Raw genomic sequence first — 27265 nt, forward strand, 5'->3', positions numbered from 1 at the left:
CGTATCTTTTGACAAGATAATCTCAAAACCCACAGCCGGTATATTTGGACAGCACAAGGCTTTGGGGCCAACAGTACATCACACTGAATGAAAGGCACATTTTGACTGGCAGCTACTGACAGTTACACTCTGTTCCTCTCAGGCTGACAGATTTGGCCCTGGCACAGTTCAAAGTGTTGAAGAATTCTTGCTTTGTTGTCATGTGATGTTTTATTCCTACACTGTACAAAAGTTGTTTTTTTCAACCCCAGGTCAGACTAATTGACTTTTGCTTCATACTGTTGTGGTGAAATGTTATGAGACCGATCAAAACATCTCCTTGCATGTCACCCTGCAGTTAAATTCAACAGCAGTGGGGAAAAAATAAATTACTCTTTAAATTTTGTAATTTTTGTTTACTTTAGACTTCTACACAACCTTGAACCTTTTTGCAACCACAGGACTCCCCCCCCCATTAGAAGAAACAGGTTTAAGGCACCTCTAGCAATAGCTTCCTTTTTCAAAGACTGAAATTTTCTGCAGCAAATCAGTAGGATCAATCCATTTCAAGAACATTTACTGTACGTTAGTAACACACAGAAGAACAGGCACAGAGTTTTCAGCTAGTTTTATTTAATAACCGACACCCCCACCACCAACAGATAAAATAAAATAAAAAAACCACCAAAAAAAAAAAAAAAAAAAAAAAAAAAATCTTACAAAAATTTACTCAAAATGAGGCGAAACAGAAGTCGTGGCAAACTGGATGCATCCTTGTTCCAAACTGTACTTGTTTAACTGGACAGCCAGTTGAATGATTTCGTACATGTTTAACACTGACATGAACTCTACTGAAATACAGGACTTTAAAAAACAAACAAAAAAACAAAAAACAAACATGTGACGATACACACAAATTTGCAGAGACTAAATAACGCACCTTGAAATGAAACAATTACCAGTGGTAAACAAAAACATCTAGCGCATACCAAAATAATAAATAACACTGGATACAATATCCTGTAAATGTATGTACATAGGGTCACGCAATGCATAGCAAGATTTTGTAGTACCACTACAATACTCCTAATCTACAGTAATCAGATCTCCTATTTGAAATTTAAAAAAAAAAAAAAAAAAGTACCAAGCAAAACAATTTGCTGAAACAAATTACAGCACTGTGAAGAGGAAACCACATGTAGTCAATAGGCTGCTCTTCATGACTATCATGGCTTCTGTAGATGGCTGTGACAGTAACAATTTGCAGTACCAGGTAGTATTCAAGCTTGTCACTTCCTCACCATTACTGATTTAAGCATCAGACCTCTTGAACAGTAGCCAATCAGCCACAGGGTTTTATAGTGGTGTAATGACAAAAAATAAAAATAAAAAGAGCCAAGGACACAAGAGGGAGAAATCTGTGCACTTTAAAAAAAACAAAAAGAAACAAACTAAAAACTATGTGCGCATGTTCACCAGCAGATCAAGTGTAGTTTTATTGTTGATACTTCGGGGCATTTTTGATCCGACTGATCACATAGCTGTAAATACTGGAAAAACAACCCCCGCCCCCCTCCAAATACAAGGTCTATTATCAAAATTTGAAAATGTTGAATACCTCAATGTTTCAGTCCCAGCAAGATAAAACAAAAAAATAAAAATCATGACTGCAGAGAAGTGTGTCGGGAGATCCATTTTTGGATGGATTTTCAAATGTGCTCTGAAAATCCCCCCCTCCCCCTTTCTTCTGATGTGAAAGGACCTTTGGCAAATGAAGAACGCATGACGCTGAGGATGACCGTGCGTCACTGTTGACGGTCATATAAAATGGGTCTCGCCAATGTCAAAGCAATGTCTATGGGAGTTTACTGGGAAAGACGGAGGGGGAAAAAGCAAAAAAAACAAAACAAAACAAAAAACCCCAAGACATCCAAAACATCTCTAATGGGGCCATGGTGTCTGAAGCATAGGAGCCAGCTGTAGAGATGTTAGGGGGAGGGATGGGTAATGTGACAAAAGGAATAAGATAAATATCTTTAGATAGGTTCACAATGAAATTTTGAGGTAAAGACTGCAGTAGCAGGAAGTACTGAGTGAGATCAATAAAGATTAACAAATGTTGCTGCAATGGAATACACATATGTAGATTGATGTCAATGTAGTATGGAGTCATTTTGTTCACTGTATGTTTTATTTTGAGGGGGCAAACTCTGCAGATATAATCCTGCTTTGAGGAAATCTGCCAAACATGTCACTTCCCTTAATTGTCCACGATACAATCATTCTGTTTTTAAAAACAATAGCGCAATGACTCACATCTTGATGAGACAAAAAAAAAATAAAAAAAAAAAATCCAGTGATAAACAATGATTACAAATGAAAAAACAAACTACTACCGATCTATGATATGTGATCCCATTCAGATAAAGCACATATGCACACATAGGCATCTACATAAGCTTTAAATAGATCATCCCAAGTTTGCTTTGTGCTTAATTTTACTGTTAATGTTGTGAATTTCATGTGCAGATCAAAATTTCCCTTAAATAATTAATGTTAAACCAGCAGACAATACTGAGTGGCCTGTGAAAGCAGATAAATCAAAGAAATAAAGTGATAATTGATTATGATTACACATTGCTAAAGGGGAGAAGTCTTAGTTGGAGCATTAAAGAGCTCCGGAAAAGTAGTCCAGCTAAAAATGGCAACAATGTCAATCACCACTCAATATGCGCTCAATCTCCTCTAGTCTCTTCAAGGCAGCTGCTCTTTTTTTCTCTATATCTTTAATGTCCTTCGTGGACTTACCCTTAGTCCGCTTGTCAGACTGGCTATTATCTAAAGATTTTGATTGGTCCACACCCACACCTCTGACACTTTCTGTAGAGGATTTCCGCTCATTCTTCTCATCCCCAACCTCCTTTCCAACTGCATCAACACCCCTCCCTTCCTCTCCACCCGCAGCAGCCTCTTCCGTGCCCTCCTTAACACTCTGCAGCACTTCCTCCTTGGATGATGCAGCTACCCCCTCCGTGGTTGCTCCTTCAGTGGTAGCTGAAGACAGTGGTCGGCCTGCTGCACTCATGGCAGCCATTTTACTACGTACAATACTCAAGTGGCGACGCACATACTCCTCATTTGGTGCCAGGTCCAGCGTTTCCTCCAGGCATCGCTCGGCCCGTGGCAGGTCGCGCTCCTCAAAGTAGACCACGCACAAGTTGTGCTTCCCTTGGACATTGGTGGGGTCCATGCGTAAAATACGCTCAAAACAGGCCTTAGCACCACGGGTGTCCTTCTTGTGATTCATGAGGATGTCACCCTTAAGGATTAGGCCCTTGATGTGCTCTGGATGGTGGTGTAGCAACTCATCCAACACAGGTAATGCGTCGACTTCACGTTTTGATTGAGAGTAGAGCAAAGCTAGGTTAAACAGAGCACTGCGGAAACCAGCCTGCAGACCAATGGCTTTGCGCATCCACCGCTCAGCTGCTGCATTTTCATTTGCATCCATGGCCAGCATGCCAAGATTGAAATAGCCATTGGCATCGTCAGGCTCCTCCTCCACATAGGTGAGGAATCGACGGTTGGCCTCAGGCCAGAACTTGGGCTCACCTGTCACAGGAAACAGACACAAAGCACAGGGTGAATTTGGGTAATCAAACGTTGATATTCAACCACAAAAGGTGCTTTTATGTGCATTGTGCAAGATTTTGTTTACCCTTAGCTGGTATGAAAAAGTTTAAAACAATAATGGCTAAATGTGACAAAATCCATTGGAAACAAACTTTGTAAATCATGTTTACTGCAATCTTTTTTTACAGTTTGAGGTTTTGTGATTTTGTTATGTCTCTTTTCCACAATCACTTAAGGGCACTGAGTGGATAGTCAGCACCACCAGTGATTGAACCAAGGTTTTTCATGTATTGAAATGTGGATTAATTGACTTTTCTCCCCCAAATATTTGCTAATATTGATATATTAGTATGGAATCCACAATTCAAAAACCTGAGGGATGGAGGTTTGTGAGAGTTAATATGTGCATGGGTTTTCAGCTTATTTAAAAATCAGACTGTAGAATTTATGAGAGACTGTACTGGATGCTAGGACAGTCTATTTTACAACAGCACACTGTTAAGCTAACCTTTATTGAAATTAATTTGTCTTACAATGCATGTCTATTTATCTACGGTAGAAAAGATTGTGGACTTATTGGTCTTGGTGTCAGAACTGACAATGGATCGTATACAGAGCTATCCATCTGTCCATCCTTGCATCCATTTATCCATGGTAGCTGGGATAGGCTCCTGCCAACTCGCAACTCTTACACAGGGAAAATGAATATTTGCCTCCTTCTGGATCTTTTGTTCTTTTTGCACATTTGCATAAAACTAATCTTAATATTAGACAAAGATACTCTGAGTAAAAACAAAATGGAATTTTTTTAAAATGACAATCGAATTTATTCAGGAAAAAAAAGATTATCTCAACTAATCATAATGCATCCATTTTTTGAAAAGCTGAATTCGATTTCATTTGCTAGAGCCAGGCCGATTATTGCCAGACCTGTTGAACCAAGAATTCCCCGAAATACAAACTGTTTGACAAGGTGAAACAAAAGGAAAGTGGAAACGTGCTCTGATGAACTTAACTAATAAAGTAATTGCTAATGTTTTTCAAATAATTTTGCACGAAATATATATATATTTTTTTTAAAAAGTGCTGTACTTGATATGTTTAGCCCCTTACAATCAGTAAGGCGTTCTGATTGACCTGCGGCAGCAATGTTCCAGCAGCAGTTTGGTGGGTCATTTAAAAACAGAGGTGGGAAGTAATGATGTACAAAGACAGGAGAAGAGAGGAAGAAGAGAAGTTAGATTTGATAAAATGGAAATTTAAAGCGCAAGTCCTCATGTTTTAAAATCAGATTCTGGGTCGTACATGTGACATTGTTTTTTTTGTGATATTGTGAAATCTGCTGCAAAACAAACAAAGGTAGATCAACTGTGTTATTTAACGGTTGAATGGAAATACTCTGCAAGTTGGTGCAGGATAAACAGGTTAGTTTGCTGTTCGCTGATGGATTTAAAGTAAATAACAGTGTTTATGACCAGTACACAGTGTCTGTCTAGTATAAAGTTAATATGACCAGCAGGTCAGCTAATCACCTGTACACTAAGAAAACCTAATGGAGCTCTCAATAGAAATTATTGTGAGTTGTGTTTCTTTTCCCATGCTGAGTCATTACAACTGATATTATGGTTTTGCCATCTGTGTTTAAAAAAAATAAAAAATACAGGGGTGGAGAAACTAGTAAACACTTTTATCACTGAGCTGATGAAGGATGAATGAACAGAAACTTGGCTAAGAACATCTGTCAGTACATGCAGTGTGCGCTTCAAAATAAGCATCTGGTTACACCCTAAAGGTAATACAAGGTTATTTCCTTTAACAAGTGACAAGTAAGGCTCTCCTCATTCCTCTTATGAGGAACAATCATGCTTAAATTATTTATATCTTCATTACACTCACCAGACTCCTGCATGAGAAGTGCTGAGTTAAAGAGTGCCAGCTTGTGGCGTGGGTTGAGCTCCAGAGCATGGTTGAAGTTCTTCAGGGCTTCAGATGGGTCTTTCATCTCAATGTAGACGATGGCCAGGTTATACCACAGGTCAGCATTGGTGCGATCAAGCTCCAAGGCTCTGAGATAGGCATCCCGGGCTTCTGTAAGCTTGTTCATCTTGAGAAGCAGTTCCCCTCTGAGTCAAAAAGAAAACAAATAAATAAATACATATAGAGGTGATAATGCAAAAAACACTAACACATTACTACATTACTTGACCAACAAAATTTGAGATAAGGGGAATGTCTCAGTACAAATCTTTGACAGTAATACATTTAAGATCAAGATTTTATTCATTTATTAAAGAATATGTGTGCCATTTTAACTCTTTATCTGACAGATAAAGAGTTTAAAAAAAATCAAAACAAAACTTGCCTGCTGATGTAAGCTTGTTTGAAGTCTGGTCTCATGCTTATTGCTTGCCGGTAGAGCTGATCAGCCTCCTCCAGCCGCGAATCATTGGCCCGGATCAGATTTGCTAGGTTTATGTAAACATTGAGATGGTTTGGGGCAACACGCGTCGCATACTTCTTACCAGGAATAACCTAATGTGTGGACAAACAACATTTCATTAGAATCAAAGCTTGTGTAACATCAAATAAAGTAGAGAATTTGAAGGGAGTGGAAAAAAATCATCATATTACAGTCTGTTATGAGAGATTAGATTTTAATGCAGATTTCTAGTCCCTGTTTTTTGGCTCAGGCCTTTCTGGGTAATGCAACTTGCAACTATACCTCTTATCACTATCATTGCTTTTATCCTGGGAAGGTTGTTTTCCTGAATAGAAGAACTTGGTACCCCCAGTAAAAGTTTGCATTATAAGAAAGTTATTTTTGCTTTTTCAACCAGTTTTGTTAATTGTTGTTTACTTATTTACTGAAAGTGGAGTTAAAATAACAAGGATATTTACTTAATGTTTCTGCCATGTAAGGTATAGTCACCCCAGAAACCCCATATCTGAGCCAGGAATAATCCTGTAAGTGTTGATCCTAACATTGTAATTAAATAAGCAAAATAACTATAATTCATCAACATCATGCCCACGTTCGTTATATATAATTAAAGTTTTCCATGATATGACTGAAAGGCTGTTGTATGCTGCATGATCTGCCACCATCAGGTGGTAAACAGTGACTACAATGAACCTTACAGCCAGGAATGAGTAACAATTGCATAAAAGGAAGCAGAAAAAAAACAAAAAAAGCAAATGATTAAATACCTGCGGCATGAGGGATTTGGCAACCAAGTAAGCCTCTTCTGCCTCTTTGGACTTGTTCAAATTCTTGTAGGTTCTTCCAACATTCATGTGAGCACCAATATCATCTGCAGCAACAAGAATGAGAAAGAGCAGTGAGAAAACAAAATCCTACTCCATCTGTTTATGTGTGTTTTAACACATTTACTAAACATGACTATATTAAATACCAACTAATGCTAAACATGACTAGAAAATATAAATGATTTTCAACTATACCATCAATAGTGTAAGACAAAACAAGCAACATTATTTTGAGGAGCTTATTTAATCCTTCTAGGAAGACGTAAGAAAAATTAAACTTTAAAAGAGGTCAGTTTGTAAAGCCAGAACTGATGCTTGATTAGCAGAGCAGGAAATCCTCGCTGGGAAAATGTGTTTACATTGCTAATCTTGGGGAAACACTTGTGGGTGATGAACCGGCAAAGCTGTGGATATCTCAGTTTATGGTAGGCTTCCTCTAAACTAAGGCATTAAGCACAAATGAAAAAAAAAACAAAAACACAGACAGATGCCCAAGATATCGAAATGATACAGTTTAGATCATAGGTGTCAAACTAAATTTGGCCTGCAGCCTAATTACATTTGGCCCGCGAAGCCATACCAAATTACTATTAGAGCTGGCCTACTGGTATTATACAGCTAATATATATATTGTTTAGTATTAAGCTTTGCTTGTTCCATATTCATATTCAAAACTTATTTGAGTCCATAAGAAAAGATTCATTCTTATATCTGGAGGAAGATTTTTTTTTCAATAAATATTAACGTTAGCCCGCGACTTTGTTCCAGTTTTGAATCTTGGCCCACTGTGTATTTGAGTTTGACACCCCTGCTTTAGATAGTAGGATTATACTTTTGGCCTGTTTGACTGCAGTCATGAGATCTTAGAGTAAAATGAATGGACTCATAACAACTGACTGCCTATTAACTACAGTGGGGCAAAAAAGTATTTAGTCAGCCACCGATTGTGCAAGTACCCCCACTTAAAATGATGACAGAGGTCAGTAATTTGCACCAGAGGTACACTTCAACTGTGAGAGACAGAATGTGAAAAAAAAATCCATGAATCCACATGGTAGGATTTGTAAACAATTTATTCGTAAACTAGGGTGGAAAATAAGTATTTGGTCACCTCAAACAAGGAAAATCTCTGGCTCTCACAGACCTGTAACGTCTTCTGTAAGAAGCTTTTCTGTCCCCCACTCGTTACCTGTATGAATGGCACCTGTTTGAACTCATCATCTGTATAAAAGACACCTGTCCACAGCCTCAAACAGTCAGACTCCAAACTCCGCCATGGCCAAGACCAAAGAGCTTTCGAAGGACACCAGGAAAAGTATTGTAGACCTGCACCAGACTGGGAAGAGTGAATCTACAATAGGCAAGCAGCTTGGTGTGAAAAAATCAACTGTGGGAGCAATCATCAGAAAATGGAAGACATACAAGACCACTGATAATCTCCCTCGATCTGGGGCTCCACGCAAGATCTCATCCCGTGGGGTCAAAATGATCATGAGAACGATGAGCAAAGATCCCAGAACCACACGGGGGGACCTGGTGAATGACCTGCAGAGAGCTGGGACCAAAGTAACAAAGGTCACCATCAGTAACACACTACAACGGCAGGGAATCAAATCCCGCAGTGCCAGACGTGTTCCGCTGCTGAAGCCAGTGCATGTCCAGGCCCGTCTGAAGTTTGCCAGAGAGCACATGGATGATACAGCAGAGGATTGGGAGAATGTCATGTGGTCAGATGAAACCAAAGTAGAACTTTTTGGTATAAACTCAACTCGTCGTGTTTGGAGGAAGAAGAATACTGAGTTGCATCCCAAGAACACCATACCTACTGTGAAGCATGGGGGTGGAAACATCATGCTATGGGGCTGTTTTTCTGCCAAGGGGACAGGACGACTGATCCGTGTTAAGGACAGAATGAATGGGGCCATGTATCGTGAGATTTTGAGCCAAAACCTCCTTCCATCAGTGAGAACTTTGAAGATGAAACAAGGCTGGGTCTTCCAACATGACAATGATCCAAAACACACCGCCCGGGCAACAAAGGAGTGGCTCCGTAAGAAGCATTTGAAAGTCCTGGAGTGGCCTAGCCAGTCTCCAGACCTCAACCCCATAGAAAATCTGTGGCGGGAGTTGAAAGTCCGTGTTGCTCGGCGACAGCCCCAAAACATCACTGCTGGCAGAAAAGTAAATAGGCCTGAGGACTGTTATGGGTCTTTTTGGCTACACCATGGGTAGAGCACTAATGGGCTAGAGCAGCGGTCCCCAACCTTTTTTGCGCCACGAACCGGTTTATGCCCGACAATATTTTCACGGACCGGCCTTTAAGGTGTTGCGGATAAATACAACAATATAAAACTAGTACCGGTACCGAAAAAAAGAAGATTTATTCATAACACACGTGAACAGACCCAGGAAAACCGAGTAAACGATAAAAACGATAACAAAATAACGCCGAAAACCAATAAAAACCCTGAAAACCATACATTTCACACCTGAGCCTCAACTCTCGCGGCCCGGTACCAAACGACTCACGGACCGGTACCGGTCCAAGGCCGGGGGTTGGGGACTGCTGGGCTAGAGCACAAAGGCTAATTTCCTTCATGTAGACTGATAGATGGTTTAGTCTACCATAAACAATAGAAAGAGCAGCTGAACAATGTAAGGGATTTTTCTTTGATTCTTTTTCAATCAACAAACATTTTCATGCTCACCATGGTTAATGGCAAGAATAGGATCTCTCTCTCTCACTGAAACATATTCTAATTACAGTTATATAGTGGACATGGACACAGTTTTCCTTTGAGGGTATCCACATTCAAATTGGACGAAGGGTTTAGGAATTTCAGCTCTTTAACATGTGCAACCCTCTTTTTAAAGGAACCTACAGTAATTGGACAGTTGACTCAGAGGCCATTTCATGGGCAGGTGTGGGCAATTCCTTTGTTTTGTCATTATCAATTAAGCAGATAAAAGGCCTGGAGCTGATCTGAGGTCTGGTGCTTCCATCTGAAAGACTGTGCTGTGAACCGACAACATGCGGTCAGAGCAGCTCTCCATGCAGGTGAAACAAGCCACCCTTAAGCTCTGAAAACAGAAAAACCCATCTGAGAAATTGCTACAATATTAGGAGTGACAAAATTTAAAGCTTGGTACATCCTGAGAAAGAAAGCAATTTTTAGAGCAGTATTTAGAGACCTATTGTCTGCCCAAAATGAGCTGAATGAAGTTAAATAATTGGGAGGCATTTCACAAGATACAGCCAAAACAACCCAGGAGTTTATTAAAGCAAAGAAGTGGAATATTCTTGAATAGCCAAGTCAGACATTTGATCTTAACCCAATCGAGCATGTATTTCGCGTGTTGAAGACTAAACTTCGGACAGAAAGGCACACAAACAAAAAGCAACTGAAAGCTGCTGCAGTATAGACCTGGCGTTAAAATGGAGGAAACCCAACTAAGTATTTGAAATGAAGTTTCATTAGAAATGAAATTTTATTTTTAGTTACTTAAGTTGAGTCCCTGAAATGAAGAGATTGTATTTAAAAATGCTTTAGTTCCTCACATTTTTATGCAATCTTTTTATTCAACCCACTAAACTAAAGCTGAATGTCTACACTTCTGGGTCTTTTTCATTTAATATTAGTGTTTAAAGCAGTTATACTGTATTATACGGTGTTTCTGTTTTTGTATACCTGTTGGAACAGGTAGAACAACAAGTAAAACAGTTACTCTCAACACAAAGAAAAATACTGTAACCTCATTTGGTATCCTCCACCAAAAAAAACAAATAGTTTGTAAGAAGATCAACTATTTGTTGATCTTCTTAAGAAAGAATTTTGCAAACTGTAGTGGATTTTTCATCACTTCCATGAAACCATCCTTCCTTTTTCAATGATTTATGAATGACATCAAAGTGTCTCACCTGGTTGGACTCGAGTAGCCTGGAGAAAATACCGCAAAGCCTTTGCATAATTGTTCTGATTTTCTAAAGCGTGGCCAACATTATTCCACAACTTGGCATTGTTCTTGTTAACCTGAGTAGATGACAAATTAAAAGAGACATAACGATAATAAACATTCGTCAGTTTTGTGAGTGGATGATTAATTCTGGTTTACTCAAAATTTTTAATCACAAGGTGTTTACAGACATTGGCAAACTGACATGACACTCTGCCACCACAAAAACAGCATTTCCATCATACCTTCAAGGCAGATGTAAAGAGAGTATATTCTGACTCCCAGTCCCAATTTCTATGAAAAGTTTTCACTGTGTACGTAGTTAGCAGCAGTCCAATCATCAACCAGGAAATCTTCTTCAATTGTCTACAAAGGACATTATTAAGCAGATCAATGTAATTTTAAATATACATTTTCACAATCTTCACAAAACCTAAATATCTGCACCAATATTAAAAAACAAAAAAACAAAAAAGGGTAAAAGTGTAACCACAAACAGAAACTCATAATTTCACAAACAGTTTTGCACTTCTGAGGGATTCTTCTTTTAAACGTCATTTTGGACAAGAACCTACCCTTTATGTGAGATCATCTTGAATCCATGTGCAACAAGAACACAGAACCCCATACTGGGAACATAAAGTACTCTCTCTGCTACGACAAACCCCACAGGGAAGAAGAGGTTGGATGCTGGAATAAAAGGCAGGACAATCAAAGACAGGGCCTGCAGGACACACACAAACACGCACAAAAGAAAGAAATAATATGTCAGTTCATATGACAAGCTCAGAGCTCTTTTTTTGAAATACTTGAACACTCAGAAATTATCATGGAGACGGACCTAAGGGGAAAAAAAAAGTCTGTCTAAAAACAAGAAAACTGGATTTTGACGTGTTCAATTTGGCAGCTCTTTTGATGTTTAAATCTCAGAAGTTCATTAATACTTCATTCACTTGTAGGTAGCAGGTGGTTAGGTTAAAATCTGTAATTTGTAAAACTTACAATAATTTGCAGGATTTCTCATCTTTGTATGACAAACAGGTTAGCTTCATGTTCTTCACCAGTGAACACCTAAAGCACTCTTTAAAAGCTTGCTACATGACGATATAGGAATGACATTTACTGTCTGTCTATCTACAAAAGGATTAATTTAAAAAACAAAAACAAAACAAACAAAAAACCCAAAACCACCTCCCCCCTCAAAAAAACCCACCTAAAAGGTAAAACTGATGTCACATTAGCCACAATGCCACCAAGTTCACACACTACATCTCTTTGAACTCAGCCTTAATTTTGCTATCAGCTAAACGCCTACAAAATTTGTCTATGATTTCATCTTACAAATATGCAAAACTACTGGACTGACCAATCTCCAAAATATCAAACAGAATTCCAAATAAAGACGGGCTTCAGCACTAAAAACTGACTCTGTGATAGTTCCTGCAGCACATCTACAATCTAGAATGGGGCTCCTCAGTGGACAGTGGTTGTCTAAAACTATTTATTAATATCTCATGCTCCATGTTAGACAGCTGGCAACCTTGTAGTGATGCAGTATGTTAATGTGTTGTGATATTGTTATGCAACATTTTCCAAAAGGCTCTTAGCAAACCAGAATAAACAATGCAAAAGGTCATAATTCAGTGTTTTGTGCTGACTTGTGTTCCCCTTTCTAAAGCTGAAGCTTAGAGCAATATTGTGAGCAAGTTTACTGACCTTTAAGCATGAGAACAATGAACCTATTGCACAACACATGCTAATTTGTTTCTATGTACCTCTGTAAACATTCACCACCCATTCATCCCTTCAAAGCTCAACTAAGAACTTGTGTTTCATTGCTCATTTCTGCTGGCCAACTTCATTTGCCGAAAAAAGCTAAATATACACAAAGAGTGGTAATAAAAATTGTCTTAAAAGAAAACAAACAACAACCCCCCCCCCCACACACACACACACACAAAACATAATGGTAAACTATTGCATCAGGTTGTATGTTGAGCCACTACCCAATTTAGCAGGATAAAGTATCGTTATCTGGAATGTCTACTAAGCAGTGGATATGACCAGTGGACACAAGGAACCACTTTAGCTTTTTATTCTAAAGTCAGGGCTCTTCTATGGTACTTTGCATTTAAAAAAAACAAAACAAACAAAAAAAACACACACACACAAAAATGAGTTCTAGTACTTAGAATCTGTTTACATCCCATTAAGCTATGCAAACTGTATGCAATGTGAACCCAGGGCACTACAGAGGGGGATAAAGGGCCTACAGTTAGAATGTAGTAGAAAGTAATTCAAGTCAGCATGTTATTCTTTTCCCCACAAGCAGACAGATGCTATTAAAACAAAAAAACAACCCCCCCCCCCCAAAAAAAAAAGAACAAAAAAAACTAAAAACTATTTTGGCCAATGCAGATCATATGCTTAGGCTATTACAGATACTCAACTCAAAATACTGTTGTATTTTGAGTTGAGTACAATGAATACTGTACAATATAAAGCACTTTGAGGCAACTGTTGCTATATAACTAAAACTGAATTGAATTGAAGTCAATATTGTGCAAATACTTCAAGAACCTTGCTATGTTCCCCAAGAAAGGAAACCACATTTTGTTGGTCATATGTCTCACTAGTAATACTTTTGATTTTTCTTTTTACTGACCTCCAAACTTTCCTAAATACTTAAGAACAATGGTTATAAAGAGTGCTGTTCAAAAGTCTTACAGTACTGAAAATCTATTATTTTGTTGTGTGTTATTTTGATGTAAAGCTAGAAATAAGGATTTGGGAATGTTTAAAAACAGAAGATGTGAAAAGGAGACATTTATGATCCTATACATTTCCAATTCCATTCAAATCCAATTGCCATTTCACTATTTTTCAACAAAATGAAGGAAAACATAGATATATTTGTGTTATGTGTTCTATTAAAGTTTTATATGTCAAAGGGCTTCTGCTTTTCAGCAACAAATAAAAGCCTGTCACTGGTCAAGGCCACACCACCAGAAGACGAATACCTTAAGCTTTGTTTACTGGGAAACAGAAAAGCTCTCTTATCACAGATACAAAAAATAATGAAGGCCAAAATCCAATCAGCAGAAGTACTGTCAAAAGACGGCTTTTAGCAGTGGTCTCAGGAGAGAAAAAAAAGGGCCAAACACTTGGGGTTGGACAAGACATTAATATTTCACAGTGGGTGGCTAGAAATAATATAAATAATTACAAGTTTTAGATTTGTGGCAGTAGCAGAAGAGTTAATGTAAGGAGACTAACAAAACAGAATAAAATGCAATATATCAAACCCACAGTGAAACAGGACGGTGGGTATATTTAAGTCTGGGGCTCATATGCCCACACTGGATGTGGAGATGATGCATCAAACTGATTACAACCTGACCAAGCAGAGGTAACACTTTAGTTTTCAGAACTGCCTAACTGTCTGGTTTATTTTTGTGAAAAAAATAAAAATGTACATGCACGCGCACACGCGCGCACGCACGCACGCACGCACACACACACACAATTTAACCACATTTTCTCTCACCATGATGACTGTCTTGGCAGAACTGTGTCTGTATCGCAGACTGTGATAAGCAAGCAGTCCTAGAAAAATGTAAAATACTAGTGTAGCCAGGTTACGCAGATCTACAAGTGATTCCACCAGGGGGATTGTGCCCATAGTCCAGTCACAACAGAGCTCTGAGGGATTCAGCAGGAGCCATGCATTTACAGGAAGTAGGTAGTTGAAAGTCAGTTGTCTGGTGGGTGTAGTGCTGACTGCTGCAGGGTTATCAAATCTGCAAGAACATTACATAGGGAGAGAAGGAGATGATAAACATTACATATTATCCACTTTCCCTTTCCTTGGTGTTATCATGAAATTCTTAAATCATGAATGCTTTATTCTATCTGATTGGAAGGATCAAATTACTGCAAAACAAGTAAAGAAAAATGATTCAGAATTTATATTTTATTTTTGATATCAGATGCTGTGGATCACATTATATTCTTCTTGAAATAAAGTATATAATAAATGTGGAGGGTGAAAAAAATAAGGAAAACCATAGATGTCATGAAATGTGGGAGTGTATATAATAGTGTGCAATACAATATTATACTGTAGTGTATTTGTATTGTATCTAAGTTTAAGTGTTTTCTATCTGACAAATGAAATTCTTCCAGGACACAACACAAATCTACATAAATCACTACACTTCTGTCGTACGCTGGTTGTGCCATAGTCCTGCCCCCCTTGACTTCAATGCATACAGAATTTAATACAGAAACGGTTATCTAAGAATATAAACAAGGGTGATTTCGTATATTTTAAATTACATTGTATTTTGTTACATTCATAGTGTTACTCTGGCCCTTCGAGGCCAACCATTATGTTGATGTGGCCCTCTGTGAAAATGAGTTTGACACCCTTGCTCTAAAGGAATCTCAAAGTGTTTATAGTTCAAATTACCAATATGATGAACAGTCGCTACTGGTGGTGTGATCTCATAACAAGATGGTCTCTGGGTTTATCTATGCAGCTGCCAGTAAAGACGCTACAATAGGAACCGCAGGAGTGTTTTGTATCTGAACTGTTTGGGCAAAGCACATTGCCCAAACTTGCTTTACAGAGGCGTTTCAGTCCAAAATAATCACAGCTGGGGATTTTATAATCTAAAGGTGTGGTATTGTTATGGCTTGAACACAGAAATCGTCTCAGACAATCGGAGACAGCTTGAGGATTATAACTAGAGGATTAGGCCCTCTAGGAACTGGATCTTATCTTTCCTGTCAAATGGCATTAGGCTCAATCCTGTGCAGACAATTCCAAGACAGTTTAGGCTCAATAAATGCATAATCTAGTTGAATTATTACTAATCTGGCATTTTTATGGTGTTCTAACCTCTTAGAATATCCCAACAATAGCTCCATATTATAGGAATTTGGGCATTAAATATCTGTCATTCATCTGGCTCTGTGTTTTAAAGAGATTTACCATGAAACTTCTCAGCTACATTACAAAGGACCTATTGTAAATTGTGTTTAAAAATAGTTAAAAACCTTCCAATGATGACTAATAGTTCTGTGTGTTACATTTAAGGTACATCAGCTAAAGTTTAAACAACTTTACGCAGCACATTCATGTAATACAATTAAGTACCACAAAAAGGCTGTTGTTCAGATTAGGATGCAGTCCCCAAGTTCAACAGTGAAGCATACTAATGGCAGGGTGGAGGAAACACATGTTAATGCTGAAAATCAGTTAAAGGTAAATGGATTGATTCTTGTATAGCATTTTTCTACTGTTCAATAGGATACTAGATGATAGGTTGGGATGGGAAGTTCAATTGCTTGGAATTGTTAGTCTGCCTTTCTATCGATTCCGCTTATCGGTTCTTGCACTCTCGTTGCGATCGGTTGATTTCTCCAGTGTTGGAGAAGGAAAATAGTGGCGCAGTTTACAGTGTGGATATGGACATTACTTTTATTTTTATTGCATTATACTGTTAACACAACTTTAGCTCTCTGCAAGCACAGCATGCTAATGCTACATTAGCCAAGAGCCCAGAGTGATGTTAAAGCTGAGTAAATGCTGACCCCAGCCCAGCACCGTGATAAGGCGAGCTGGCATTTGCGGTGAAGCCAATCGCTGCTGAACTTCAACGAGTAACAAACTAATGACCAGTCAGGCTGCAGCCTCTATTTCTACCTGTTCATGTTTCTACAGTAGAATCACCGTAAAGATCGCTTTAAAGTCTCCTTAAAGTCTCTGGTTTTCATCTTTGATTTATGCTGTCAGCTTTGTGTTCATACTTAAATACTTAGAGAAAGGTCACGTGTCCTCATTAGGGGCCGTAGCCTCTAGGCTTATATTTTTAATTGGTAATTATGAGACAGTACGTTACATAAGATTTTACAGAGTAACATGAAAGTAAATAAGCCAGTAGTATAACGGAGTGTTTCCCAACCTTTTGGAGCCACGACACACACCCCCAAAAGTCCCAATATTGCTATTACGCGCTGCCTTGTCTCACAACATGACTATGGCTACGTTCACACTGCAGGTCTTAATGCTCAATTCCGATTTTTTGACCAAATCCAATTTTTTTGTCTGCTCGTTCACACTACAAATAAAATGCGACAGCAAACGCACTCTAGTGTGAACGCTCAAAGCGGCCCGCATGCGCAAAAGAAGACGTCATACACAATGCGCTCTGTTTAGACCCAGAGCAAACAGTATTGTTTGACTGATGGCCCTTAATATAAAGACTTCGGACTTTACGTTTCCCAATTTTTGCTTTAAGTTATTTTGTTATTTACATAATAATGTGGATAACCTAATAATCCTAATAATAATAATTATCCTTATTGCTGTTTTAGAGGAGCGGTGCTTCAAAGGATAGTTGCAGATTTCTGTCAGAATCGGCAGATTATGCAGTACAAATAAAATGTTAACGTTTCTCCAACATTGTCCTCCCAGCAGTTTCACCGGATGGCCAGGAAGCGGTTTGTAAAAATGCTGCAACTTCAGTGGTGTGGAACTGGTTTAGCTTTCGTCCGTCAGATACACAACAAAGCACTATTTTTGGTAGAGCATGCTAGCGGGCCGTCATTATTACCGTGTTTTTTGGAAAATGGCACACTTAAAATCGATCCTTTGATTTTTCTGAAAATCGACAGTGCCCCTTTATAATCCCGTGTGCCTTATGTATGAATTCTGGTTGTGTTTACTGACCTCGAAACGATTTTATGTGGTACACGGCGCTCGAAAATCTGTCAAATGTTTTAGTAGGACTTTGCTAAGCTGAGCATCGCAGAGTGATATATATATATATATATATATATATATATATATATATATATATATATATATATTTTAGTGGCAGCTTCTAATTTATTTTTCTTTTGTCTGGAGAGGAAAAACAAAAGATTTAATGACAAATCAATTAAAACAAACTGAAAATTCTTCAACACATCTTTTTGCTTAGAGAAAATATATTTTTAAATTGTGAAATGTGTGCCTTTTAGCAGGTCACTAAATGACTGAAACTGGGCTTTTCCTTCCCCATGAAAATGACCTTTGAGCAGAACCGTCTGCCATTCTTGTTATTCCTGTTATGTTCACTTGGCTTAGCTTAATAAATAAATAATTAACAAAACTGGCTAAAGTTTATTTTATTAAAATGCTGGTGAGTTTTCCATCCGTAACACTGCCTACCTTGTGAAGACAGGAAGCTGCGACTGAATGACTTGGACCCTGATTATAACGAGCAGCAGGGTGCTGATGACTAGAACAATGAGCTTCAGAAGAGTTTGCAGGACAGCATAGGGAAACCCATCTTTACCCTGCAGAACTTGCCATATCGTGTCCACCAGCATCGGCAATGTAAACTGAGAATGGCAAAAAAGACAGAAACAATCAACTTACCATCATCATGTAAAGCAATACCCATATGACATATACATTTATTCCAGGAAGCAACCTCTGAATAATGAAATCTATGCCTATAGAAGAAATAAAAAACAACAACAACAACATTATGAACACTCAAAGATAAAGCATTGATAGAAGACATGTCAAGATCTGAAAAGTCCACTCTTGAAGTTGGTGCACTTGGTTCTAAGGGTCAAACTGTTTATAGCTTGATAACTGAGTGTGAGTATCTCCAAAGCAGAAATCTTGTGGTCAGCATGGGTAAATACAAAAAGCTGGATGACTGTGATACAGTGTGTGTGTGTGTGTGGTCAGATGTAGATATAATTTATAGAATGTTTTATGACACAAAAAGTTTCTGATCCTTACCCCCTGTGCAATAAAGATCTCGTAGACACAGCAGACACCAACAACCGTGATTCCCTGTTCCTTACACAGTGTTGCCGCTGCCACTAAAACTACTGTCAGAGCAATGGGAGGCCAAACTGAACAAAAGAAGAAAAAAACAAAAATATATATATTAATATATACACATGACAACTTATTAACCTTGTAGCCACTGGTGCATTGGTAACTTAACAAATGCAACAAATTCTCTTGATCCATTATGAACATAAAAACCTCTGAGATGTCATATTAACGTCTCCATATAGCACCAGTTACAAGTTTAGAAACACTTTTGTCTTCAGTGATAATAAAACTGAACAGTAAAAGGTGGAAACCTCATAAAGAAGATTCTATAAAAAAGTAATTTGAACGATTGAATCCACTTTTTACTTCATAATTCTTGGTGTGTTATGTTAATAGTTTTATATTTTCAGTATTTGTCTAGACTGGGGAAATGGGAAAACTCATACATGTTAAATTGGGTTACTTTAATAGTTTGATTTATTGTGATACATATAAACAGAAGAATGATTAAAAAAAATAACATAACAGCTCACTGTGGATACAAGTTAAAAACCTGAGGCTACTGTTATAACCAATTACTTGATCTTGCATCTTCAGAACTAAATATTACTGCCTCACAGTTATGTGTGTTCACCAGCAAACATGCAGGTCCAGACTCGCACACAGTGATATCTTCTTTGAAAACTAGAGCAATTTAAAAAAGGAAGTACCACAGATGAATACAACTGGACAACTGATACAAACTCAATATCTCAACAAAACAAACATTTTATCTCCTCCTCTGCTCCTAAGCTTTAGTGTTGAATAACTGCAGAAATTGTTTTTTTCCAGAACATTATGATGTTACAATAAAGTTTAAATTTGAACTCTTGGATACAAAATGCTATCACTTTCTAATTTTATCCAATAAAACATTTGACGGAAATTGTGTGCGTGTTTACCAAATTCAACTGAATTCCAAATTTTAAGAGATTTCTTCCACGTGGTCTAGAGAAATTTGTTTTGGGAGACTGGTGAATACATACACCTACCATGCTCATCTAGAGGCATCTAGATGAGCATGGTAGGTGTAGCCATACTAAAAAGAAAGTACCCTCTGTTAGGGCTGGGCCATATCATGCCGTTCGCGGTATAATGTTGGGCAACGATAAGAAAATAAAATATCGCGATATAATATGGGTAAAATGCGCATGCGCAGTGCCTTTGTTTTCATATGCACATGGTGAAAAAAAGCATGAATGAGAAGAGCGAAAGCAGATCGGTGAATGAAACAGATGAACCAGAACTGGTTTGTAAAAATGGTTCAACTTCAGTGGTGTGGAACTGGTTTAGCTTTCGTCCATCAGGCACACAACAAAGCACTATTTTTAGTAGAGCATGCTAGCGGGCCGTCGTTATTACCGTGTTTTTTGGAAAACAATGGCACACTTAAAATCAATCCTTTGATTTTTCTGAAAATCGACAGTGCCCCTTATAATCCCGTGTGCCTTATGTATGAATTCTGGTTGTGTTTACTGACCTCAAAACGATTTTATGTGGTACACGGCGCTCGAAAATCTGTCAAATGTTTTAGTAGGACTTTGCTAAGCTACGAAGCCGCACCGCTTGATGGATTGTCGGAGCATTACGTCTATCATAGGCAGGAGCCTCGCGGAGTGATACGTACTGTGTTCAACATAATATTACTGTATTGTGTGTGTATAACCTCTTTTTAAGTTTTGTGGATATTATACATGGTTATGCTGAGGATATGTCGGCCAATTTCCACTGGAAATGCCTTTTGGTTAAACTGTCAGCAAGGAATTTGCATTTGCACCGTTACATTTTTATATAACTTTAATGCACATAAAAAACAACTGCTTAATAATAAAGTTGTAGAGTTGTAAAGTATTTTGTCTAGTGTCAATTATATCATTATCGCAAATTCTCAAATGTATATCGTGATAAATATTTTTGGTAATATCGCCCTGCTCTACCCTCTGTCATTTCCAAGGTTTTACATATCAGGACATCATAAAAACTGACCTAGTCTTAAAAATACAACCTGAGATGAATATTATACAGCGTCATTATTATTTAACAAAAACTTTCCAAAACATATGCAGAAGCTGTGTGTGAGAATCCAGACGCATCCCATAATTCAGCAGCTTTAGAGCTACCTTTAGCAGCAGCAAGTTAAAGTCATACAGAAAGCAATTACTTAATCAGTCTTTTACATAAGATAATTGAAGATTGCAAACACTCATTTATGCATAGCTCTTACCACAACATTTCAATCAGATTGAGGTCTGGACTTTGACTAGAGCATTGCAAAAGCTGGATTCATTTCTTTTTCAGCCATTCTGTTGTGAATTTGCTGCTGTACCTCAGCTCAATGTCCTGCGGTGTGACCCAATTTTGATTAAGCTTTAGCTGTCAGACAGAGGGCCTTTGACTCTTGAATACTTTGGCATATAGAGGAGTTCAATGACTGGAGAGTACCCAGGTCTGTGGCTGCAAAACAATCTTAAATTGTCACACTCCCATCGCTGTGCTTGACAGGCAGTATGGGGTATGTTTGCTGAGGTTTTGTATATACAGCACTATGCATCATAACCAAACATCTGCACTTTGGATTTTTCCGTCTAAAGGACATTGTTCCAGAAATCTTGCGGTTTGATGCCACTTTGCAAACCTATGCTGTGCTGCCTGGGCTTTCTTCTAGAAACCATTCCAAACAAGCCACACTTGCTTCATCTTTTTCTAATTGCATTGTCATGGATTTGAACATCTAACTGACATGAGCTGGAGCGCTACAGTTTTTTGATGATGATCTTGGGGTAAATTTCCTGAGACATCAACTCCTGGGAAGATTGCATGTACATGAATCATCTTTCTTACTATAGAACTGTAGACTTCAAATTGCTTGGGAATAAAAAAATCTTTGCCAGATAGATTACAACAACAATTGCTTGCTTAAAGATCATTGCAGATACATTTTCTACTTGGCAATGACAGGCATGTATTCTACTCTAATACATGCCCGAGTGCTCAAGATCAGCAGACTACCAAAGGTACTGCTTTTACACAGGTGGTAAAAACCTGCTGATGATCATTTAATCAACTGCATTTAATTATTACTCCCTTAGTTCGAATATAAGCAGCGAGAGTGCACTTTCACACACCACTTCCATATTTTGGCTTAATTTTGGATACATAAATAATGAAATATATCACAAGTTGTAGTATAGCTAAAGTTTTATTTACCTAATTTTAAGACCTGTTAACAATCAGGTCTGGATACATAAAACCTTATACTTGACAGATTTATTACCATGACTATAAGTAATAAGTAACACTGAACATTCCATATTAATTACCCTCAAAGGGAAGTGTTTATTTATATCAAAACATTGGTGGAAAAAAATTGGAAGTTAACACCCGAATAGCCAGGTGTTTGATCTTATCCGATCTGTTGCCACAACACTTCCACTGCCTCCATCTTGATTTTTTTGTATTTGCTTATTTTGGCAATTAAAATAATGAAATAATGTTAACAGACAACAGCATGTTGAAAATAAGTTCATACTTAACGACCCAGTAGATTTTGCACATGAGACAGAAATAAATAAAGGCCAGGGAAGAACATTATACTTACCAATGGAATGGTCTGGTCCAGTTGACTTTGTATACGCCAGGAAAGCAGCCAGAAGAAAGATTGATGAAAGAAGTTCAGCTCTGCCAACCACACCAGTGACCTGATGATAACAGTCGATCAACACAAGCGACCCAACCATAAAGATTTGGAAAGATGATTTCTTAAAATATACTTAAATGTTCATTGTTTGGTAATTCAAGTTGAAATGTAGATAAAAATTTCTGAAATAAGTTTGTAAAATAATACAGAAAAGTTTACTTTTCCTATTAGGAGATGCTATTCTATACCCATGCTACTTTGCCTCGACTCTGAAGCCACCACCACATGACCTCCATGTCTCAGACAACATATCTAATAACTCTGAGAACATTACACATGTGTCTTTGACTGGCACGAACCAGAGCTCATGGTCTAAGGCTCTAAAAATAAAAATAAAAAGTTCTGTTCAACCCAAATCAACTGATGGGGAAGCAATTATATGTAACATAGTCTCTCTGACAGCAACGTCTGTCATTTAAGTACATGATGACTGCCCTCATGCGGAAGAAATATCATTATTAAGTTCTTGGAAAGAGACATACTCTAAGAACATAAAGGTCCCACAAATAGTTCTACAAAGCACTCACTAAAAGAAGAGGGGATTGTTTACACTTTAAGAATTCAACTGGCATCATGAGAGGGCTGCAGCTTCCAATAAATAGGGCTTGCCATGAAGATTCAAAACAAGCACAGGCACTGTGCTCTGACTGACCTATTTGTCAACTGGTGGGAGAAGGAAAAAATGCTGGCAGCATTCAAGAGCCCCCTAAAATGTCTGATCAGTGCAATGTTACTTCAACAGAATCTTAGAAAGACTGATTACAGTTGGCTCAATTTCTTGAAAATATTCAAACTACAAATTTAACTTTCCATCTATACAGAGTTGGCAACTCCATCCATCCAGATGGATGGAGTTACAAATTAGATACAAATTATTTAGTGTCATTTGTATCTAAAGATGTTTGAAGATATATATATAAAAAAAACTGAAGTCTTCATTCAAAAAGACAGATCACCCCCCCCCCCAAAAAAAAAAAAAAAAAAAAAAAAAAAAAAACCTACTGAAAAAGACATGGGACACACAGGCACTCTTTGTATAAGCTTATAATGTAGGGACCTTCAGTGCTTGAAGCATAATTCAAAAAACAAATGATCCGTTCAGTGAGAGATTCCAGACGGTGATAACATGAAGGGCATTTGCTGGACTAACACTAAAGGCTCATTTGTGAGGCAAATTGTTTCCATTCAAGAAGTCTGAAAGACTGTGCATAGATTAGAGAACATGATGAGGAAGATAGGAACAGTGATGCATGCTGTGTAACAGTAGCACTCCACACCCAAGAAGCAGAATGTTTCCTTTGTTTTTTTACTCTGGTCAAGGCCTGTCTGGTCATCAGTTCAGCTATGTTCAAAAGGATGAAATACAAGTCCTAATTGGGGAAGAGGCTTTTCAGACAGTAGAATGAGATAAAGTTCAAATAAACAATAAGCTAAAGGGTTTTGATTTCCTATTAAGTTCAATAAGCTTTGTGTTACAGACAACATCCATGATAAGCTATAATAACTATCTTTATATTTCAAGAAGGAAAAAAAATGGAAGCAAAAATTTTAAAGCATTTAAAGAATGTTAATGCAGCCTTAAATGACAACAGTAAAAACAGAGGTTTAATGTAACGTGTAGCACAAGTAAGTTAATGTCATGAGCATGAACAAAAGGGTTTACTTGAATAAGGTGGAGTTCCTTTTTGAGCAAGCCATAACAGGCAAGATGTGACAATTCAATTGCTGTTTATTGTCTGGTTCACTCTGACGCAATTTTAACAATCACTGAAATGCATTCAGATTGTATGCCACAGTGGACATGTTGGTGCAAAGCTAAGTTTCTGATTACTCTTAATGTCCTACAACGCTCCATAAAGACACAAAGTCTTTACATGTAAAAACTGTTTCTATATTGAAGTCTCTTTAACACCTTATTGCACATGTAGATTTTCAAACTTCAAATGATCTCTGACCCGTTCCTAATTTCTTTTAATGCTTTTGACTTAATTCATATTTGTATTAGATGACCTAAATAAATAAAACATTCCACTATTAAATTACAAACTCATTTATTAAGGGAAAAATTTATCTAAACCTGTCTCTATGTGGAAAAAAAAAAAATTCCCCCCCAAAACCGAATAATTTGTTGTACCACCATTGTAGCAACTGTTTGCAAGAACTGGTTTTTTCCATCTAAAGGAATTTTGGCCCATTCTTCTATGCAGAATTCTTTTAATTCAGCCACATTTACAGTGCAGTGAAAATACTTCTACAGCACTATCAAGTGAATTGCTCAGCTTAAGTTGGAATATTACAGGGCTACTCAACGCATTTCACAAAGCCAACTTTCTTGTTTTAAAGGAAGAGTGAAGGTGCGGCTAACATTACTGCTTATTTGGTTTGCGGTACTAGAGATCAAGTGAGACATCCAGTGGTTATAATTTCTGTGGAAAACCCAGTGCTTAGCTAGGGCAGCTTAGCTGGCTATGTTACCTCATAGCGAGAAGGACCTAGCTTCCAGTTCAGTGTTAGCACATTGCATGCTTGTATGAGTTCTCTCCAGAGACCCTGGCTGGATCCCACTGTCCAAAGTTTTGAAACTCTGTACCAAAGACAAGCATATGTAAGTTTAACTGGCAATTCTAAATTGGCCAGAAGTGTTTATTTAAACTAGAACGGTTGTGTATCTGTGTTATCCCTGCAACAGATTTGTGAACCATCCATGACAGGTCGTCCATGATAGCCAAGTGGAATGCTTAGTTATACAAACCCAGACAGATGTTCCTAAAGTTTAAAAAAAAGTTAAAAAGTGACCTTGTATTCTATCTCATTTTTCCTAAAACTTTGCCTAACAAATGCTCATGAAAATGGTTAAAATAGCACATGAGAATGTTGAGGAAGTCAAGAGTTGGATTGCAGATGGGACTCAAGGACCACCTAACCAATGCCAATCATTTGCCTATAATTCCCAGTGGGTCTGTCCCATCCGGTGGAGCATAACTTGATGAGATTACTTTAATTTAGAAAGTGAAAGATAAATTAGGAGTATTTCCAGTTACTTCTCTCACTAATTTACACTTTTTCCATGGACTTGTACGTGAACATAATTCTCAATTAGGCCAAATTAAATTTAATAAAACACATTTTTTAACATTTGCTCACAAAGCAATTGTACACTTACAGCTTCAGTGTGAATGGGATGCACAGCAAACAGTAATGCTGCCACTAAGCTGGAAGTCTTGTCCAGGAACAATCGGCACACTCGCAGGAAAAGCACACATACAACAGCATGTAAAATGACATTGAGCAGGTGGTAGGAAGCTGCGCTGAGTTCACTGAAGAGGTAGTTCAGTCGAAAGGTGAGTACTGTCAGGGGTCTGTAAGATTTATGACTCCGTTCCTGTAGTGGGACACATGTTGAAGGTTTATTTCTTTCTAAATTACTTTGAGTAACGACAAATGACAATGAGACAAATTTGATCCATAATATAAAATTCTAAAGAGAAATTACATAATCCCGTATTGAGTTTGAGTCTTCTTAAAGCTTACCTCAGCCATGGGTGTTCCCCAGAAATCATTGAGAAAAAGGTTGTGGATTGGGGTTGATGGGCGCAGATCCTTGTTGTCAAGGATTGCTGAGACATCATCAAACACAAACCCGCATGACAAGCTGTTCCAGTAACACCCCACCACCAGTCCACTCAAAAGTAAAATCTCCTTCCATGACACAACAGCCATTGCTGACCAAAGCCTTCATTGATCACTGTGCAGGACAACAAAAAATTTAGTATTATTACAATTTTGATGGCATGACGATTTGTGAAATAGACACGTATGAGTTCAAACTTATTTCATCATTGGACACATATTTTCACTTATAGTGCAACTTTGTGATGTACGGTGTATGTAAACAAGTCTTCTTAGCCCGATTCCTCATCACAGCACCCAGTAAATTAAATAGCATGCAAGCATTACTTCTTAGAGTGTGCCTCCCTGGTTTGTAGATAAAGCTACAGAGTCAGATGTAACTGGAAATATAACAGCTAAATTATAGAACGAATAAAAGTACAAGTGAGTAAATTTGTGCTTATTTGTTGAAAAAACGAATAGTTACAGCTGGCAGCAAAAGCAAAGGAGGGCGTACTCCAACGCGCTGTCGTGGCCAGCTAATATTACTTGAGAGAATTAGCTACGAGAAATCGAACACCAGGTGTTTGATAAATGAAATTCAGTCGGCATTGTGACCAATCATTAATGGTTACATAATGGCACAAAAAGCCCAAAACAGCATGTAATGACAATTTCAGAGCCACCGTAGCTGCAACATAACATTAGCTAACGATGAAGCTAAATTAGCGGCTACAGCTAACTACCTTGTCGCCTGTGTTTAGGCTGGATAAGGTGGGAAGAGAAGTAGCTTAGGTCTTTCTCACCGTGTCTATAACAGGGCTGGCAGTTGAGCTCATAAAACACACTTTAGCTGACAAAACGTAGACGGAATACACAGTTCATCAAGCGGCGTTCCATATGTGCTAAGTAGCTTTGGCGAATACCCACTATAACTTCCGGTGCAGAGGTGACCGCGCAAGTTGAACCTAGCCAAATTTGATGCTTTTTGTGGACTAACTGACGTAAATGTGGACAGTACCGAATTGCAAAACTGCGACGATACACTTTAATAACTTTATATTCACCGTCTCGCTACGGTTTAGTTAAGTTTCCGGGAACTTTACCGATTTTTTTGTAGTTTTCTTCTGGAGTAGCTTCATTAGCTAACTGTTGTTGTCAGCCGTAACCTAGCAGCCAATGCGTCTCTATTCTATAACCGTAAATTTAAGTGCCACATCGATGTTATATCAGTTCCTATT

At 38.0% G+C, this 27265-nt stretch overlaps 1 protein-coding gene across 2 annotated transcripts; it reads right to left on the bottom strand.

Annotated features, from left to right (window-relative positions):
• Positions 1-602: 602 nt before the first annotated feature.
• On the bottom strand, positions 603-27263 carry tmtc3 (transmembrane O-mannosyltransferase targeting cadherins 3). 2 transcript variants are annotated; one of them, XM_080875976.1, is made up of 14 exons: positions 27131-27263; positions 25947-26160; positions 25579-25797; positions 22317-22416; positions 18638-18753; positions 18053-18225; positions 14381-14633; positions 11409-11557; positions 11079-11199; positions 10799-10910; positions 6820-6923; positions 5975-6144; positions 5509-5735; positions 603-3591 (listed from the first exon to the last, which is right to left on the bottom strand). In XM_080875976.1, the coding sequence occupies exons 2-14, from the start codon at positions 26133-26135 to the stop codon at positions 2693-2695; spliced, it is 2832 nt and encodes a 943-aa protein (XP_080732102.1). In that variant the 5' UTR covers positions 26136-26160; positions 27131-27263; the 3' UTR covers positions 603-2692. The 2 variants fall into 2 exon arrangements, with proteins under 2 accessions (XP_080732102.1, XP_080732101.1); XM_080875975.1 differs by lacking the exon at positions 27131-27263 and adding an exon at positions 26831-26969 and having other exon boundaries at positions 604-3591.
• Between the last annotated feature and the right edge of the window lie 2 nt (positions 27264-27265).

This window comes from Rhamphochromis sp. 'chilingali' (genome assembly GCF_963969265.1).
Source record: "Rhamphochromis sp. 'chilingali' genome assembly, chromosome: 2".
NCBI classification, from domain to species: domain Eukaryota; kingdom Metazoa; phylum Chordata; class Actinopteri; order Cichliformes; family Cichlidae; genus Rhamphochromis; species Rhamphochromis sp. 'chilingali'.